This window comes from Musca domestica, unplaced genomic scaffold (assembly GCF_030504385.1).
Source record: "Musca domestica strain aabys unplaced genomic scaffold, Musca_domestica.polishedcontigs.V.1.1 11, whole genome shotgun sequence".
Classification (NCBI taxonomy): domain Eukaryota; kingdom Metazoa; phylum Arthropoda; class Insecta; order Diptera; family Muscidae; genus Musca; species Musca domestica.
The window spans coordinates 11300162-11316449 of NW_026712133.1; the positions used below are offsets into that span (position 1 = coordinate 11300162).

A 16288-nucleotide genomic window follows, 5' to 3' on the forward strand; every position below is an offset into this window, starting at 1 on the left:
CACATCGAATTTTTACACAATTCTTCCAGAATCAGCATTTATTGGAGTACTCCCAAAATCGATGGTTGACATAGCCTCAGCTTCTTACTCTAGATATTATTTCTTACTCTATTTTACATATGGGCTCCTGTTAATTAAGGAGAGGAAAATAAGAGAGAGAGAGGTTAATTATTTCCCCCCCAAAAAAATCGTCGTTGAACTAAAATTCAATTGACATTTTCGGACAAAAATAAGGCAAATAATTTGAAAATTTATATTTTATAATAGACTGCCCTGTGCTATGTCACAGCTCGATTTCTTCAGTAAAACGATATTATGTTTTCCATTCCTAATGTTAAAGATCAAAATCAAATGATCACTTACTTTTTTCCATTTTCAGATTATCCCCGCGTAGATGTTGGCCCTCAGAATCCCCTACGCGTCGAACGTGATCATGTTGCCAAGCTGGATTGCCGTGTTGATGCCAAACCCATGGTGTCAAATGTACGATGGACCCGTAATGGTCAATATGTTAGTACAACTCCCACACATACCATTTATCGGGTTAGTCGTCATCATGCCGGCAAATACACCTGTACCGCTGACAATGGTTTAGGGAAGACAGGTGAGAAAGATCTCATCCTCGATGTTCTATATCCACCAATTGTGGTGATAGAAACGAAGACACACGAAGCGGAGGAAGGTGAAACAGTCGTGGTTCGATGTAATGTCACTGCGAATCCACCACCAGTCACTATTGAATGGCTGAAGGAGGGAGCACCAGATTTTCGTTTCAATGGGGAACTCCTTTCGTTGGTTTCGGTGCGAGCAGAGCATGCTGGCAATTATATCTGCAGAGCGGTGAACCTTATGCAACCGTATGGTTCGAAGAGAGTTGAAGGTGTTGGAAATTCAACAGTGGCATTATTGGTGCGTCATCGTCCCGGACAGGCATACATTACGCCCAACAAACCAGTGGTTCACGTAGGTAATGGTGTCACTCTCAGTTGTTCGGCCAGTCCGCCTGGTTGGCCTGTGCCGCAATATCGTTGGTTCCGAGATATGGACGGGGAATTTACCAACACTCAGAAGATTCTGGCTCAGGGGCCTCAGTACTCAATACCAAAGGCACATTTGGGTAGTGAAGGAAAATATCACTGTCATGCCGTCAATGAACTTGGAATGGGAAAAATGGCTACCATCACCTTGGAAGTGCATCAGCCACCTCAATTCATTGCCAAACTGCAGCAACATATGACGCGGCGTGTTGGCGATGTTGACTATGCGGTTACATGCAGTGCCAAAGCCAAACCCATACCCATTATACGATGGATCAAGGATGGAACGGAGGTGCTGCCTGGTCGAAAAATGTACGACATACGCACCACCCCCACAGAGACAGCAAATGGTGTGGTCACCGTTCAAAGTATATTGAAATTTAGAGGAAAAGGTCGACCTAATGGCAACCAGTTGGTGCCCTCCGATCGTGGTCTCTATACATGTCTCTATGAGAACGAAGTGAATTCCGCCAACTCGAGTATGCATTTGCGCATTGAACACGAACCCATAGTGTTGCATCAATACAACAAAGTCGCCTACGATGTGCGAGAATCGGCTGAGGTTCAGTGTAAAGTTCAAGCTTACCCAAAGCCGGAATTTCAATGGCAATTCGGCAATAATCCATCGCCTCTTACCATGTCCTCAGATGGTCACTACGAAATCAGTACCAGAGTGGATAACAATGACATCTACACCTCTATTCTGAGAATAAATCATCTCTCCCATTCGGATTATGGTGACTATTCATGTCGAGCCGTCAATCCTCTGGATACAATTCGGACGCAAATACGACTACAACCCAAGGGACCACCGGAGAGACCAACATCTTTGAAAGTCTTGGAAACCTCTCACAACTTTGTCATACTCAGCTGGATTCCGGGCTTCAATGGAGGTATGAGCAACACAAAGTATTTGGTAACATACAGGCGGGTGCCCACACCCAAGGAACAGCTCTTATCCGACTGTAATGCTGCCTACACCTATGCGTCCACAGGCGGCATGAGTTCACCCGAATGGATGGAGTTCGATTGTTTCCGGGAAAATCCCTGTAAAGTTGCACCACTCGATCAACATCAAAGTTACATGTTCAAGATTTATGCCTTGAATGCCAAAGGCAGTTCCGGCTACTCCAATGAAATGCAGGCCACCACAAAAGTGAGCAAAATACCGCCGCCCCTACATGTCACCTATGACCCCAATTCACATGTGGTGGGCATTAACGTGGCCGCCACATGTTTGTCTCTAATTGCAATTGTCGAATCGTTGGTGAACCGTGAATCGCCCATGGCCACGTGGGAAATAGTGGACACGGTTTCTTTGCTGCCATCAGGCGCCGAACCCACCTTCAAAGAGACCACGATTAATCATATAACTCAAAGAGCCCATTACTCAGTATCGGGTCACAGAACAACGATGGGACGGGCTGAGGACATGACATTAGCTCTCGCTGAGAATAAACAACCGAGTCCAGCGGTGCGTGTTAAATTATGTTTGCTCTCGAACCACAACCACTGCGGCGAATATGCGAACGCTGAAAGTAAGTATGACAAACAACGCACACACACACACCTGCACAGAGTAATGTAATGTTCTTTGGTAGACAATTAGAAAAGTTGTTAGGACGACAACAACAACAACAACAACAACAACAACGATGACGATGATGTTGTTGATGCCATTGATTGAGCAGAGATTTTGTCATTAATGAACTTTGTTAATGGCCAGTGCACAGTGGTGGAGAAAATGGGAAGAGATTAAGAATTATAAACCAAGTGGCATTTTTCTAAAAATAGTATCCGTTTGAAGAGGAAAGCTGATAGTATTAGATATATTTTCTCAGAGAATCAATGAGTCCAATGTGGGCTGGGGGCAATATTAAAACCTATACCTATATTGACAGCTCTATGCAATGAAGTTTCTAAACTTAACTAAAATACTCAAAGGTGTTTAATCTGTCGGTACACTTACTTGGGGGCTACAGCAAAACGTGAACATATATATCACATTTTCAATACCAAAATTCCCGCAGACCAACACACACATATGAATAAAATTTTATCAACCTACTTTATTACGTTCGGAAGCTAGAGTGATTTCCACAGACGTATGGACATGTATAAATCGATATAAATTTTATGCGAATTGATGAACTCGTTCTCTTAAAACTATTTGCTCTCAAATATTTCGAAAAGGCTGTAAGTCAGTATATTGAAATCTGTATGGGTAGAATACGTTCTTAAAAGAAAGAATCAATAAAATGGACATGTGTTATCATTTTTATATACTCAACAATCCGATTAAGTTTGACATTTGTAACATGTCAAAATATATCAGCCGTCCGTCTGTCCAAACGTCTTGTGATTGAAAGCTGACTTTACACAGAGTCGCTTTTTGTCGGCAAGCATTTCAAGTTACAAGATGGGCTATATCGGTCCACGATATCGTCTATATACGACATTATACTACCAAATATTCGGGATGTTGATGATATTAGCCATGATATTCAAAAACAAAAAAATGGATGTTAAGAACCAAAATAAAGATCCACTAAAGAAGAATTTGAAGAATTGGACCAAAAATGTTTTTTCATACCCGCACATAAGAGGATATATAACCAGTAAGTAAAAGTGAAAAGTCGGGCGGGCCGACTTTATGATACCCTACACCACTATGCATATTTAGTAGAGCTCCCGTACAAAAGAATTTATTTGAAGTAGATCATACCACCTACCAACATTTGGCTTTATAGCAGTTATAGTTTGGTTTCATAGGGAAATAATTTATGAGAGGCATATCCAATTCTGAATCGATTTTAACTAAATTTGACGGAGCCGAGTTCCACAAAATGGAGATTCACTCCAGTTAGGCTGATATTAGCCATTCTTTGCACAATAAACCTGAAATCGGATTGAGGATATATATGGGAGCTATATCCAAACCTTAGTCGTTTTCGATAAAATTTGGCAAAGGTATTTCTATGAGATATCTGGTAACAAATATCATTGTTGTTGAATGCATATTACGAATATGAGGGACTTAAATACCAAATACATATATATGAGAGCTTTAGCTATATCTGAACCGATTTCTCCAAATGTGATATACTTGCTTCTATATTAAGGATGTATCAATTAAGCCTGAACCGATTTTCACCAAATTTGATGTACTTGCTTCTAGACTGAATTCGGTCATATGTGCCAAAATTCATGTCATTTGGACTAATATTGGCCATTTGGTGCATAATTAATCCGAAATCGGCTGAAGATATATGTGGAAGCTATATCCAAATCTGAATCGATCTTGATAAAATTTGCAGAGGTATTTCTGAGCTCTATAAGATATCTGGTACCAAATATCATTCTTGTGGAGTGCATATTACGCATGTGAGGGACTTAAATCGAATGAAAAATATATAAATGGTAGCTATAGGTATATCTGAACCGATTTTCTCTAAATTTAATGTATTAGCTTCTAGACTGAATTCGCTCGGATGTCCCAAAATTCAGATTATTTAGACTTATATTGTCCATTTTGTGCACAATTAATTAATCGGTCGAAGATATATGCGAGCTACATCTAAATCTGATCCGATTATCACCAATTTCAATATGGTTCGTCCTTGGGCCACACAAAATTTCAGCTCAATCGGATAATAAATGTGACCTGCATTTTGTTCACAAGAACACATGGGCGGACAGACGAATGGACAAATTTGTTGTTGCAAAATAGTTAGGCTTAATACCATAGTGGAGTTAGTGGAGAAAGATAGTAATGTCTACCAGGGTGTTAGGCGGGGAATACCATAGTTATGGAAAAAGAAGCCAATAATCATCAGTTTCCTTGGTTTTTTTCTTAATGAAAACAACAATTATGGGATGTAGCCTTACTATATTGCAACAACAAAATCGTTAATTAAGCGAAACAGTTAGTAACTTATATTTTTTCTACTCATAGCATTTAAATAATCTATTAAATTTTGATGTTGATATCTGAAAAACTTAAGGACGTACAACATTTTGACTTGGACTTGATTTTATGAAGCACTTAAATACTTCCAACCATTTTTGATTAGGGACGGTTTAATAACCGTTTCATTTTGGGTTTGTGTCGAAACTGAATTTTTGGGGATGTGTTTAATTCAATGAGCGATATTCGAAAATATGATATATTTTTACGTAGAACATTTCTCTCCCTATAATTTAAACATATACACGTCCCTTAACTAATTTTGCTACGACCATTTAACTTTTAACCTGCACTGTATTCCTGTCACCCCATTAAAAGTCTTTGAATTGACAAACGGACAATAGTGAAGAGTTATTAAGTTGACACAGCCAGTGAAATTTGACGTTGAACTATGTCATCCGTTTTTGATTTTGCCACTTATTCTACAGAGCATTGGATTGGACTGGATTGTGGTACAAAAGAAATTGGTTTAATTAGACTTCACAAACTAACGATCGGAACAAGTGCATCCGATCCCCGCCCACCACGTCTTTCACAAACTCTGTAACAGAACTAAATCGGTTTTTGTTTTGCATTGCGCCAAACAAATGTCCAGCTTTCTCTGAACTTTTATGCTGACCAGTTAGGGAGTACGATGTCATGTCATCATTCCGTTTTCAGTTTGTTAGACTAGTGGAGCGTTACATTTCGATTGTAAAATTTTCCTCGTTTCTTGTTTTCTGTTTGCTTTTCCCAGTATGGATGTATGTATGTTTGTATGTAATCACACATTCTATTGTTTCTCATTTTGCAGTTGGAAAGTCATATCTGCCCGAGACGTCAGCTTTCACAACATCTGCTATTGTGGGCATAGTTATAGCGTCCGTAGCCTTTTTACTTTTTGCTGCATTCACGATAATGCTGTGTCGCTGCAGGCGCTCTGCAGCCACAGCTACAAAGAAGTCAGCAAATACAGCTGCCAAAGAATATGACCTAGATTCGGGACGGCCATCGATTGTGGCCCAAACCAGTGGCCAACAGCAGCAGCCGCCACCACCACCATACTATCCCACAGGCAGCTTAGATAGTAAAACACTTGATGCACACGCCATGGAATTGACACTAACTGCCGTCCACGATCCCGAGGACCAGATGCACCATCAGCAGCAACAGCAACAACATCATCAGCAACAACAGCAGCAGTGTTCCACCACTGGACAAAAGTCGTCGACGAACTCGTCGCTGTATGGGACCCAGAACGGTTATGGTTATCACATGACAAGTGCCATCGGTGTTGAAGGGGACAGCTATCAAGTGATACCATCGTCCGGCCTACACACATTATCGGGCGGTCCAGAGTGTAAGTACCAAATGCAAATATACTATAGACAAATACACTAACTCAAATGCACACACACACGCCCATGTACTCACCTACACACACACCCACACAAAGCCATGTGGAGACAAACACAAAAGGTTGGCTTTATTATTGTTGTTAAAGTTTGTAACTTCTTCGTTTCCTCCTCCCCACATCATCATCATCATCATCTTCCCCAATGCGATGCTGTTGGCAAATTGTACCACTTTCAGTTTCCCCACACCATAGTTAACACAACAACAATAAGCATACATATATGTATAGAGAGGAGAACAACTAGCCTGCGAGCGTGAGTGCATTGGTAACTTCAGAAAAGTTCCGAACAGAGATATTCCGGTAACCGATTGACCCTAGAAACCCCGTATTCAGATTACATTTGTTCGATTGCAGTGAAATTGCATTTAACTTTGGTTGCGTCGAGTGCCTTTAAACGCCGACTAATTTGAAAGTAAATGGATGAGCAATTGTTGTTCAGCAACAATAACCAACTATTGCCTATTGGATCGTATGCAAGCTGAAGCGGAGGAATTACACTAAGGCGCAAATGTTGATTAGTTAAGTTATGCAATTCGGAATTGAAACATGTACTGCGTTTGTGATTTATCACTTGCTCAAATTAACAAGTTTACATTACCAATAGACGTTCAAGATGATCACTTCGGTGGGGTTATGCATCGCTACATGGATTTTAATGTAATGTAACGATTTTTATGAAGGTATTGCCATGCTTATGGACAATATATGAATTTTTGTGGAAATACCGAGCCACAATCATTGAGAAATCTGACTAAATTTATAAAAATATCGAGGGGGAATACCACTAAATAGGGATGAACTGATATGTGGGCCTTTATATACAGAATTTCAGACAATTTCCTAAAAAAAATACTCGAAATCATGGAAATACCGAATATCTAGGGAACCTTTATATGTTGGCAATATGTAATATAAGGCCTAACTTTTGTCAGTGTTATAAGTACGCGTTAGGAACTTCACACATCGGAACCCAGTCAAATCCATTGATAGATGTGGCCGAGTACCGCAAGGTACCGAATACCGCAAGGTACCGTTATATGGAAGCTATGTGATAACGTGGACCGATATAGCCCATCGTCGAACTTGACCCGCCTGCAGACAAAAGTCTGTTCTGTGCAAAAATTGTAACTTCCCATCACACTTTGTTTTGACTTCAAATCGCCTATGTGGAGGGTATAAAAATGTTGTCAGATTGAAATGAAATCTTCTCGAAATCATTTATTTGGCCCATGGATGAACTCTATTGAAATTGGTGAGAATCGGTCCACATATATCATCGTCCGATTTCAATGTTACTGTGCGACAGCCTGTAGCAATTGCTTTTGTTTTCAATCCTTCTCGAAATAATATAGCAATATAATTTGCAGAATTGTTCAAATTTCGTTCGATCAAAACAACTAGTTTCTTATTTAGTTCTGTGGACGATAACTCAGCATATGAGTGATATGAAATATATGAAATCACTCATGCGTTTAGGAACTGGTATACTGAACTTTGAATTAGATTGACAAAAATCTATTTATTTGGTGGAAATTTATCTGGAGTTGGATATACCTCCTATATATTAATTCCAACTGATGTCAAATTATAACAACTCTAAAGCCATAATACACATTCAAAAAAGATTAATAGTTGGTATGATCTACTTCACATAAATTTCCAATATAAACGTCTAGTAGCTACGGGTATCTCTACTAAATATGCATAGTGGTGTAAGGTGTCATAAACTCGGGTTTTTATATGGAAGGGTATTTTTTTATATCAAAGTAGATTGAAATATATGGGTGAGCTATACCTTAATCTGAATCTATCTTGACAAAATTTGTCGAAGTTATTTCAAGATGGATCTTATATATTTTACGGCATATCATTTTTATTAAGCGGATTACACATTTATGGAAACTATAACTATACCTGAATCTCAATTCTATCATATTTTCATTCTTTATTAAAATCAGACAAAAAATATTTTTGAAAAACATAATGCACTGTACCGCACAGTGTGGGGTATAATTATGAAAAATTGGCTTTATTTCATGACGTCTGTACGTAATGCCTCTACCGATACAGAAATACTCCTAAAAAAGATATTAATAAGAGTGGCTTTATATAGGAGGTATATGGGTTATTGTTGGCTAAAAAGATTTAGATTACTGTCTGGTGGGAGCTGCTCAGTTAAAACAAGTAAAAGTTCGGTCGGCCCGAACTTCGAATACCCTCCACCGAATATCGGAAGGTGCCGATATATGGGGGGTATATGATATTGTGGACTTATATAGACAACTAGCTGAACCCGGTGCGCTTCGCTACCCCTTTTGATTTTATATGCATTCAAGATTTTATTTAGTAATATATGTTGGTTAAAAAAAAAAAAAAAAAATTTAAAAATTAAAAAAAAAAAATTATTGCACTACTTTAATGCGTAAATAACCAAAACCATTAGAAAAGCAGTAACATACACACATACATACACGAAGGGTTTGTCCTTCGGATTTATTTATTTCATAGCAAATACCAAGCGTGCAGTAAACCTCAATCTTTTGAAGTTGAGTGGCATTTCTATTGCAATTAGTGAATTCGAGATAGCACCATACTTCGCCGTAATAAGCGTATATCAAATCAATTGTTGTGTTGTTTTTTAGTGTTAGCCTAAGGCGTTGTGGGTCAATGGTTCTTATTAAAATCATATCCCAATCTGATCCGATTTAAATATAATTTTAAAAAAATTACTTTTACACCAAATTCCGCCACACCTTTCATATTTCATTGAAATTGGTGCGTCAAATATGTGAAATCGGCCGAGAATATATATATGGGAGCTATATCCAAATCTTAAATTCCGCCACACATTCCGAACTTTATTGGTATCGGTCATATATATCATGTTTGGTGCATAACATATATGAAATCGGCCGAAATATATATGTTAGCTATACCCAAACCTCAACTGATTTCAATAATTTCTGGTGCCAGATTTTGTCTCTCTCGCTTTGGGTGCATCAAATATGTTAAATCGGCTGAGTACATATATAGGAGCTATAATCAAATCTGAGCGTATTTGAATATAATTTATTTTTGTACCAAATTTAGCCACTCATACCGATTTCATTGGAATCGGAAATACGTATCGTGTTTTGTGCATCAAATATGTGAAATCGGCGGAAGATATATATGGGAGCCATATCCAAATCTGAACCGATTTTAATATAATTTGACTAATTTATTTTCTAATCAAAATATGTACCAAATTTCTTTGGAATCGCACATACATATCGTGTATGGTGCATAAAATTCATGAAATCGGTCGAAAATATATATGAGAGCTATATCCAAATCTGAACCGATTTTAATATAATTTGACAAATGTATATTTGTTTTAATTTCCGCTACACATTCCAAATTTCATTGAAGGTAGAGATACATAGCGTGTTTGGTGCATCAAATACATGAAATCGGTCGAAAATATATATGGGAGCTATATCCAAATCTGAACCGATTTCAATATAATTTAACAAATTCATTTTTGCTCCCAATTTCGTTACCTATTTTAAATTTCATTAAAATTGGACATACATATCGTGTTTGGTGCAGCAAATACATGAAATCGGTCGAAAATATATATGGGAACCGAAAATGTATATGGGAGCTATATCCAAATCTGGACCGATTTCAATATAATTTGACAAATTTATTTTCCTTGTGAGACCTTGTGGACGTCACACATTCCAAATTTCATTGGAATCGAACATTCATATTGTGTTTGAGGCATCAAATGAATGAAATCGGTCGAAAATATACACGGGAGCTATATCCAAATCTGAACCGTTTACAATATAATTTGGCAAACTTATTTTTGTTCCGAATTCCGTTACGTATTCCAAATTTGGAGACTGTATCTTCAACCAATCAATAGATATGTGCATATAAAATCTAAATTTTTGGGAGGTACCTCCGATTCTGATGTTATTTCTCCAGTTCCAAGTGGAAATTCAAAAATGTATATAGCCTAAGTTACTTTCAGGCGATGTTGCAGTATTTATGGAAATTTTCAGGAAAATCTATTCAGCGGTTTTCGAGTCCATAAATTACAAACAAACAAACATTTTCCTCTTTTATAGATATAGATTCTATTTCAGGGGACAAAGTACTCACATGGAACTCCTTGTGTGCCATTCCAGACAATTCCATTGAAAAATCATCAAAATACCGAATATCGGGGGGTACCGTTATAGGGGGCTATAAGATATTGTGGACCAATATAGCCCATCTTCGAACTTGACCTGCCTGCAGACAAAAGAAAGATCTGTTCAAAACTGTTTGCTTCCTATCTTAATTCGGTTTGACTGTAGCGTGATTACAACAGACGGACAGGACCAAATCGTCTTAGAATTTTACGCTGATCAAAAATATATATACTTTGTTGGGTCTAATATTATTGTTCCGATGAGTATGTATGGTGGAGGGTATAAAAATATAAAATGCTATCTTCGATTAAGTGAGCGATATGATTGGTAGTGATAAATATGGCTAGATCCTTTGAAATTGTCCATTATATAAATACACAGAACGTATGCTGAAATTATTCGTGTTGATCTTTATAGGGTCTATATTATATACAGTTATACAGGAAATAGCAAACTTAGCATGTCCTCCTTACAATTTATTAATTTTGAGAGTTCCGCCATTATAAAATTCAGAGAGTAACCTCATGCAGTCATATGTTTACAATATTTGGAAAATTATTATTCACATTATCAAAAGGTATACTACCTTCACAAAATTCGGGCTTTATTTTTCTTGTTGCTTGAATTCCAAGACCATATAACGCATTTATACTATCAACAAATTTTATAAAAATGATAGTTATGTTATTGAAAAATTTCGAATTTATTAACGAACCCAAAGCTGCATTAAATTATATTCCCTTAAATTCAAACATCTATTTTGCTCTTAAAAAATTAAAATGAAAATTCTGGAAATTTAGTTTCCTCAGAAAATTATTATTAAAGTAAAGACAAATACATTTGCCAAAAGACGTCTCGAAGAACGAAACTCTATTCATTGCCAATGGAGTGCAATCTCATTCTGTCTTAACAAATATTTACATGAATATTTACACAAATTTAAATTGCCATAAAGAAATTGGCGACAACAGACGACGACGGAACAACAAATGCCACGATAATACGATACAGAACATAAAGCTGGCCAAGAGCTCGTTACTGGCAGCACGAAAAGAGCAAACAGTGTGTAATGAAAGTCAATGCAATGAAGTCATTTGGAAACACTAAAACCGAATGTTAATGAATAATGAATATGGCCAATGGCACCAACTCAGCCCTCCGCAATCCCTGGCACAGCAGTGGCAACATCGACAGCAAGGGCAGCAGCAGCAAACCGAAATTGCTGGTTAAACACAATTGGACGTATTCCACCAATTACAAGTGGTGGCCACCATACACATCCAAGGACGACAATAGCCATGTTTAACGGAATGTGTTCTTGATACAACATCAACTATTGTATCCCGACAATATGTAAAGTGGTTCCAAAAATATGGATAACGAGCCTGGATGGATAGATGGGGAGGGGGGATCAAATATTACAAGGAAGCCTTAACAACAGTTTTACACAATTACAAACAGCAATGCGAAGAAACTATTTATTTAGTCTTGCCCCCCCTTGTGTTGGCATAAATGAGCACGCCGAGTATAGAGAAACCACAACAACAACAAGTTCTTGGAAAAGGCTAAAAGGCATTGAGCCAAGAGTTTAGTCAACTGAATAAAACTAAAGCCTGGTGTATTTAATGCCATAGCCTGTGCCATAGAGACCTTGTGGACCATTAACGCCAAACATTGGCGAAGAAGTTTTTCTGCGAAATTTAAAATTCATCGGTTCGACTGCCTATTAAAAAGGCAGCATCGCAGCAACTACTACTCGAATCTCCTGCAATATGCGAATTCACGTAATTTGCTTTTCAATTCATAACTATTCAGGGCTAATTGGAAGGATGAAAAGGATACAATTTTAATTTCCCCTTCATTGAGTGTTGAAAGTTGTAGTTGTTGTGAAAGTTCCGTTTAGATTACATTCAATTTGCAATTAAGGCGCTATACTTCCGTCGACTCACTCACACCCTCGCTTACAAATACCCACAATATTTTGAGTACTTCGAAATGCCTAATGAAGCCTTCAATAGAATCATTTTATTTTTAGCCCTTTGCAAAATTTCCATAATTGGATTATTTGTTAACAACAAAATAAATATCGAAATAAAATTTCGTTTCAAGTTCCAATTAATTTTAAGGCAAAGGGCGATTTCGGGCTCGGTTCGAATGGATAAAGTGTGATGTTATTGTATGTTGTTTGCAAAAATTATATACAACTTTCTATGGAGAGGATTTTAAATTGACAATAAGATCTGGCCCGTAGAGTAACCGATGGAAAAATTAAAGAGATGTTTATGTTATGACGTTATCCATAGGTTTTGTAAGATGATTTTTGAACAAATACTGATGTTATGAGAACGTGAGGACAAAAGTGCTAAAATATCAAAGATATAGTATTATTACCTCGCTTAATTAATTTTGCATAGGTCTATATAAATTAGGATTTTTTGAAATAAAAATTACAATAGGTCATCCCAAGCCAGCTAGTCTCTGTAAAATAATAGTAAAATGGGGTATGTCGGTGACCTGAATATTAAAGATTTCCCAAGAGAATAAATTTCGAAACACTTAAAAATCACAAGTAAAACCAATAAAGAAAGTTCAAAAGTCAGACGGAACCAACTATATGATACCCTACACCACAATGCATACAGGGTGAGATAAAAAAAACTGCAATAAAGTCAAAGGCCATAATTTTTACATTTTTTAAATTTCATTAAATGAAAGCAAAACATATCGGAAATAGCATCAAATTTTAGAATAAATTTAGATTTGTTCGAATTGGTCACCTTTGGCACGAATTATGACCTTCAAACGGCCACTGAAACCGTCACACGCTGCCCGAATGTTGCTCTGCAGTATTTTGGCCTATTCCCGGCGAAGCGCTTGCTTGAGGTGATCGACACTTTGGTATTTTTAGTACCAACTTTGCTTTCCAAAATACTCCAGACAACATTCAACGGATTGGCATCCGGTGATTTTGGTAGCCATTGTGCGCTAGAAATGAAGCGAGGAACCTCATTTTGTAACCATTCTTGGATGGCGCGTGCTGAGTGCGATGGTGCTAAGTTCTGTTGGAATGACCAAGGTCTGCGGCCAAAATGTTTGCATGCTCAAAGCTTTAATACATCCTCCAGAATATTTTTCGCGATAATATTTCGCATGATGTCACGGTCGATTAATACGAGCGGAGAGCGACCATCGGCTGTTATGGCGACCATCACCATGGCCGGCGCTTGAGTTCTTGTGATGGTGGCCAACCGAAGGTGCAACTCTTTAGCTCTTTTGAGTCTATTTTCTTTCTGTTGCGATGTAAGTTCTGGCACATTTTGGAATTTCAATGGCTTTACCCCGAGATCATTTTTCAATATTTGCCGAATGGAATATTGCAATATTTTCAGCTCACGAGACATTTTTCGGCCACTGTGACTCGGGTTTCGAGCAAGTTGCTTCTTTATTTTTCGAACCATTTCTGCTGATGTTTCTGTTTTCTTCCCTCCATTTCCTTGACGTCGGGCTTCGCTACTATTATCACGGTAACGAGCGATGTTACGATTTATTTTTTAAAAGATTTATTCACATTTAAATGCTGGAGTGCTCTAACGATTGCCACTTGTGGTGTTCCAGCCAAATATAGAGAGATCACACCATCACGCTTGAATTCCATCACAAATAACTGTTTTTCTAGAAAATTCTCACCAAAGTGCGTTTGTACATTTGTAAACAATATAATGAGCTGTCACTGGAATAATATTAACAGCTGTCGGACGAGTGGCTAAGAAATGACAGCAGTCTGAAGTTGGTTGCAGTTGTTTCATCTCACCCTGTATAACTCTCGTCGGTCGAAAAAATGTTACAACAGAAACTTATATGCACAGCCATTTATGAAGAAGTAGTGGCGACTATGAGGTTTTTTTACAAATTTATAATTTACGAAAGATCAGCTTATTAAGACCCTTTTGCCTAGTTATTTTACAAAAGGGCAAACAAAATATACCCAAAAAGATTATAGCCTTAATTATGTAAATAAAAGAGAAAAGAGAATTCTCATAACATTTTTAACTAAATTATTAATCATAACGATTTAACAATACGCTTTTAGCGATTAAGAAACCCCATGCACCCATTTTGTTCGCCGGACAAAAAGTATAATGATTGTAATTTCCATAAGACTCTTAGAGAGGATTGCGAAAAATAAAACCACTTACTCTATAACCGTGGTCGTTTCATTTTCATCGATGATCAAAGGAATAATGCAAATGTTCGTTTTGAGTTTTTTGTTTTAACCTTTTGGCTTTCTGTTCTCTTTTTCTATTGCAATTTGCGGATCTCCGGCAATTTGAACATCAAATGCAGGACTATTCGATTTGAATACAAAAACGTCAACGTTGTCGGCAGCGGCAACACTCAATAAACAACAATCGGCCAAGAACCAGCTACAACAACAACAGCAGCAGCAACAACAGCAACCCACCAATAATGCTATCAGCAACAGGAACAACAACAATATCACCAACTCATCTTCGACAAACAGTGGTCACGTTCCGTGTGCCAGTAATAATGGCATCATCATCAACAGCAGCGGCGTCGGTTGCAACAACGGCAATGCCAAAGGTTTACTTCCAACAAACTGTAATAACAAAGCCAACAGCAACAGCGTCAATAATAACAATTACAATAACAACAGCAGCTACAAAATCAACTCCTCGCTAAGAAATTCCGAGTCTATATCTCCATTAGTGTCGAGCCTGGAACGTGCATCCAAGTTGGCGGCACTTAATGGCAAAGCCGCCACACTTTCAGGTAAATTTCTTGATGCACTCACGCACTTGCCCCTTGCGAGCCAAAGCCAGCACCGTATTCTGCTTATTGTCATCATGCACTCGTCCTGCATCCCCTCACACACACACACACCACTGCACAACAGCACCTCTGCAACACGGCACCACAGCACATTGCACCGCACGCTTCCATTGTAGCACAGGCTTCCGGCAATCCCTTTTTTCCTGTCCTATCTTCTGAAGTAAATTTGCCACGCACCGACACAGACGCACAAACCAAAGTAAAAACTTTTCCAGCACGTTTGTTTCTTGCACCTGCACCAATCTTGTAACTACTGCACCGACAGACACAACAGAACACCGCACAACAGCACACCAGCCCCAGTTCACATCTGCACCTACACCACAGGGCCTTTCCTGGTTATTATGGTTTCATTTCCACTTAAAGCACTCACATTTATTAAAACAAAAGGACTGGGTTGGTTGGCAGCCATAGTTTTGCATGGAACAACTAGACGCCGAAGAAGAAGATGAAGAACAAGCACGTACATTGTTTTTGTATCTGTATATTACGCACACAAGAAACCACACCACAAAATACACAAACAGTCAGTAGTTAAATCATGTCTCAATAACACTAGCCAACAAAAATTTATATTAATAAGCTTTGTGTCTAAGATGTGTTCTTGTAAATCAATAGGTAGGTCTTTTGGCTTTTCTAGAAATATTTACTCATTAAGTTGCTTCTCGGAAGAGTATGAACGATTTTTCTCTTTCCCAACGAAAATGTTTTTACATAGAAGTGTCTGGATTCAAAGTATTCCACTTTAAACTGCAAATACAAGTAAAACCGGTCGTATTAAACTTTTGAAAAAAAAAAACAAAATGTGTGCGAAGCCGTTATATGGGGGCCAAACTAAAACGGGAACCAATAT

The 16288-nt window shown here is 38.0% G+C and overlaps 1 protein-coding gene across 1 annotated transcript; it reads left to right on the forward strand.

Annotated features, from left to right (window-relative positions):
- The first annotated feature begins 385 nt into the window (after window positions 1–385).
- LOC101896034 (hemicentin-1) lies at window positions 386–15055 on the forward strand. The gene is made up of 3 exons (XM_059131051.1): window positions 386–2575; window positions 5798–6343; window positions 14929–15055. Coding segments are annotated over exons 1-3 (2652 nt in total). The 5' UTR covers window positions 386–471; the 3' UTR covers window positions 14931–15055.
- Window positions 15056–16288: the final 1233 nt, after the last annotated feature.

What these genes read in the sequence shown, in the direction of transcription:
- LOC101896034 (XM_059131051.1), top strand. Translation starts at nt 472, where the DNA reads ATGGTGTCAAATGTACGATGGACCCGTAATGGTCAATATGTTAGTACA. An exon ending in CGAATATGCGAACGCTGAAA is followed by an intron (nt 2,576 to 5,797) that starts GTAAGTATGACA and finishes CTCATTTTGCAG; the next exon opens with TTGGAAAGTCATATCTGCCC.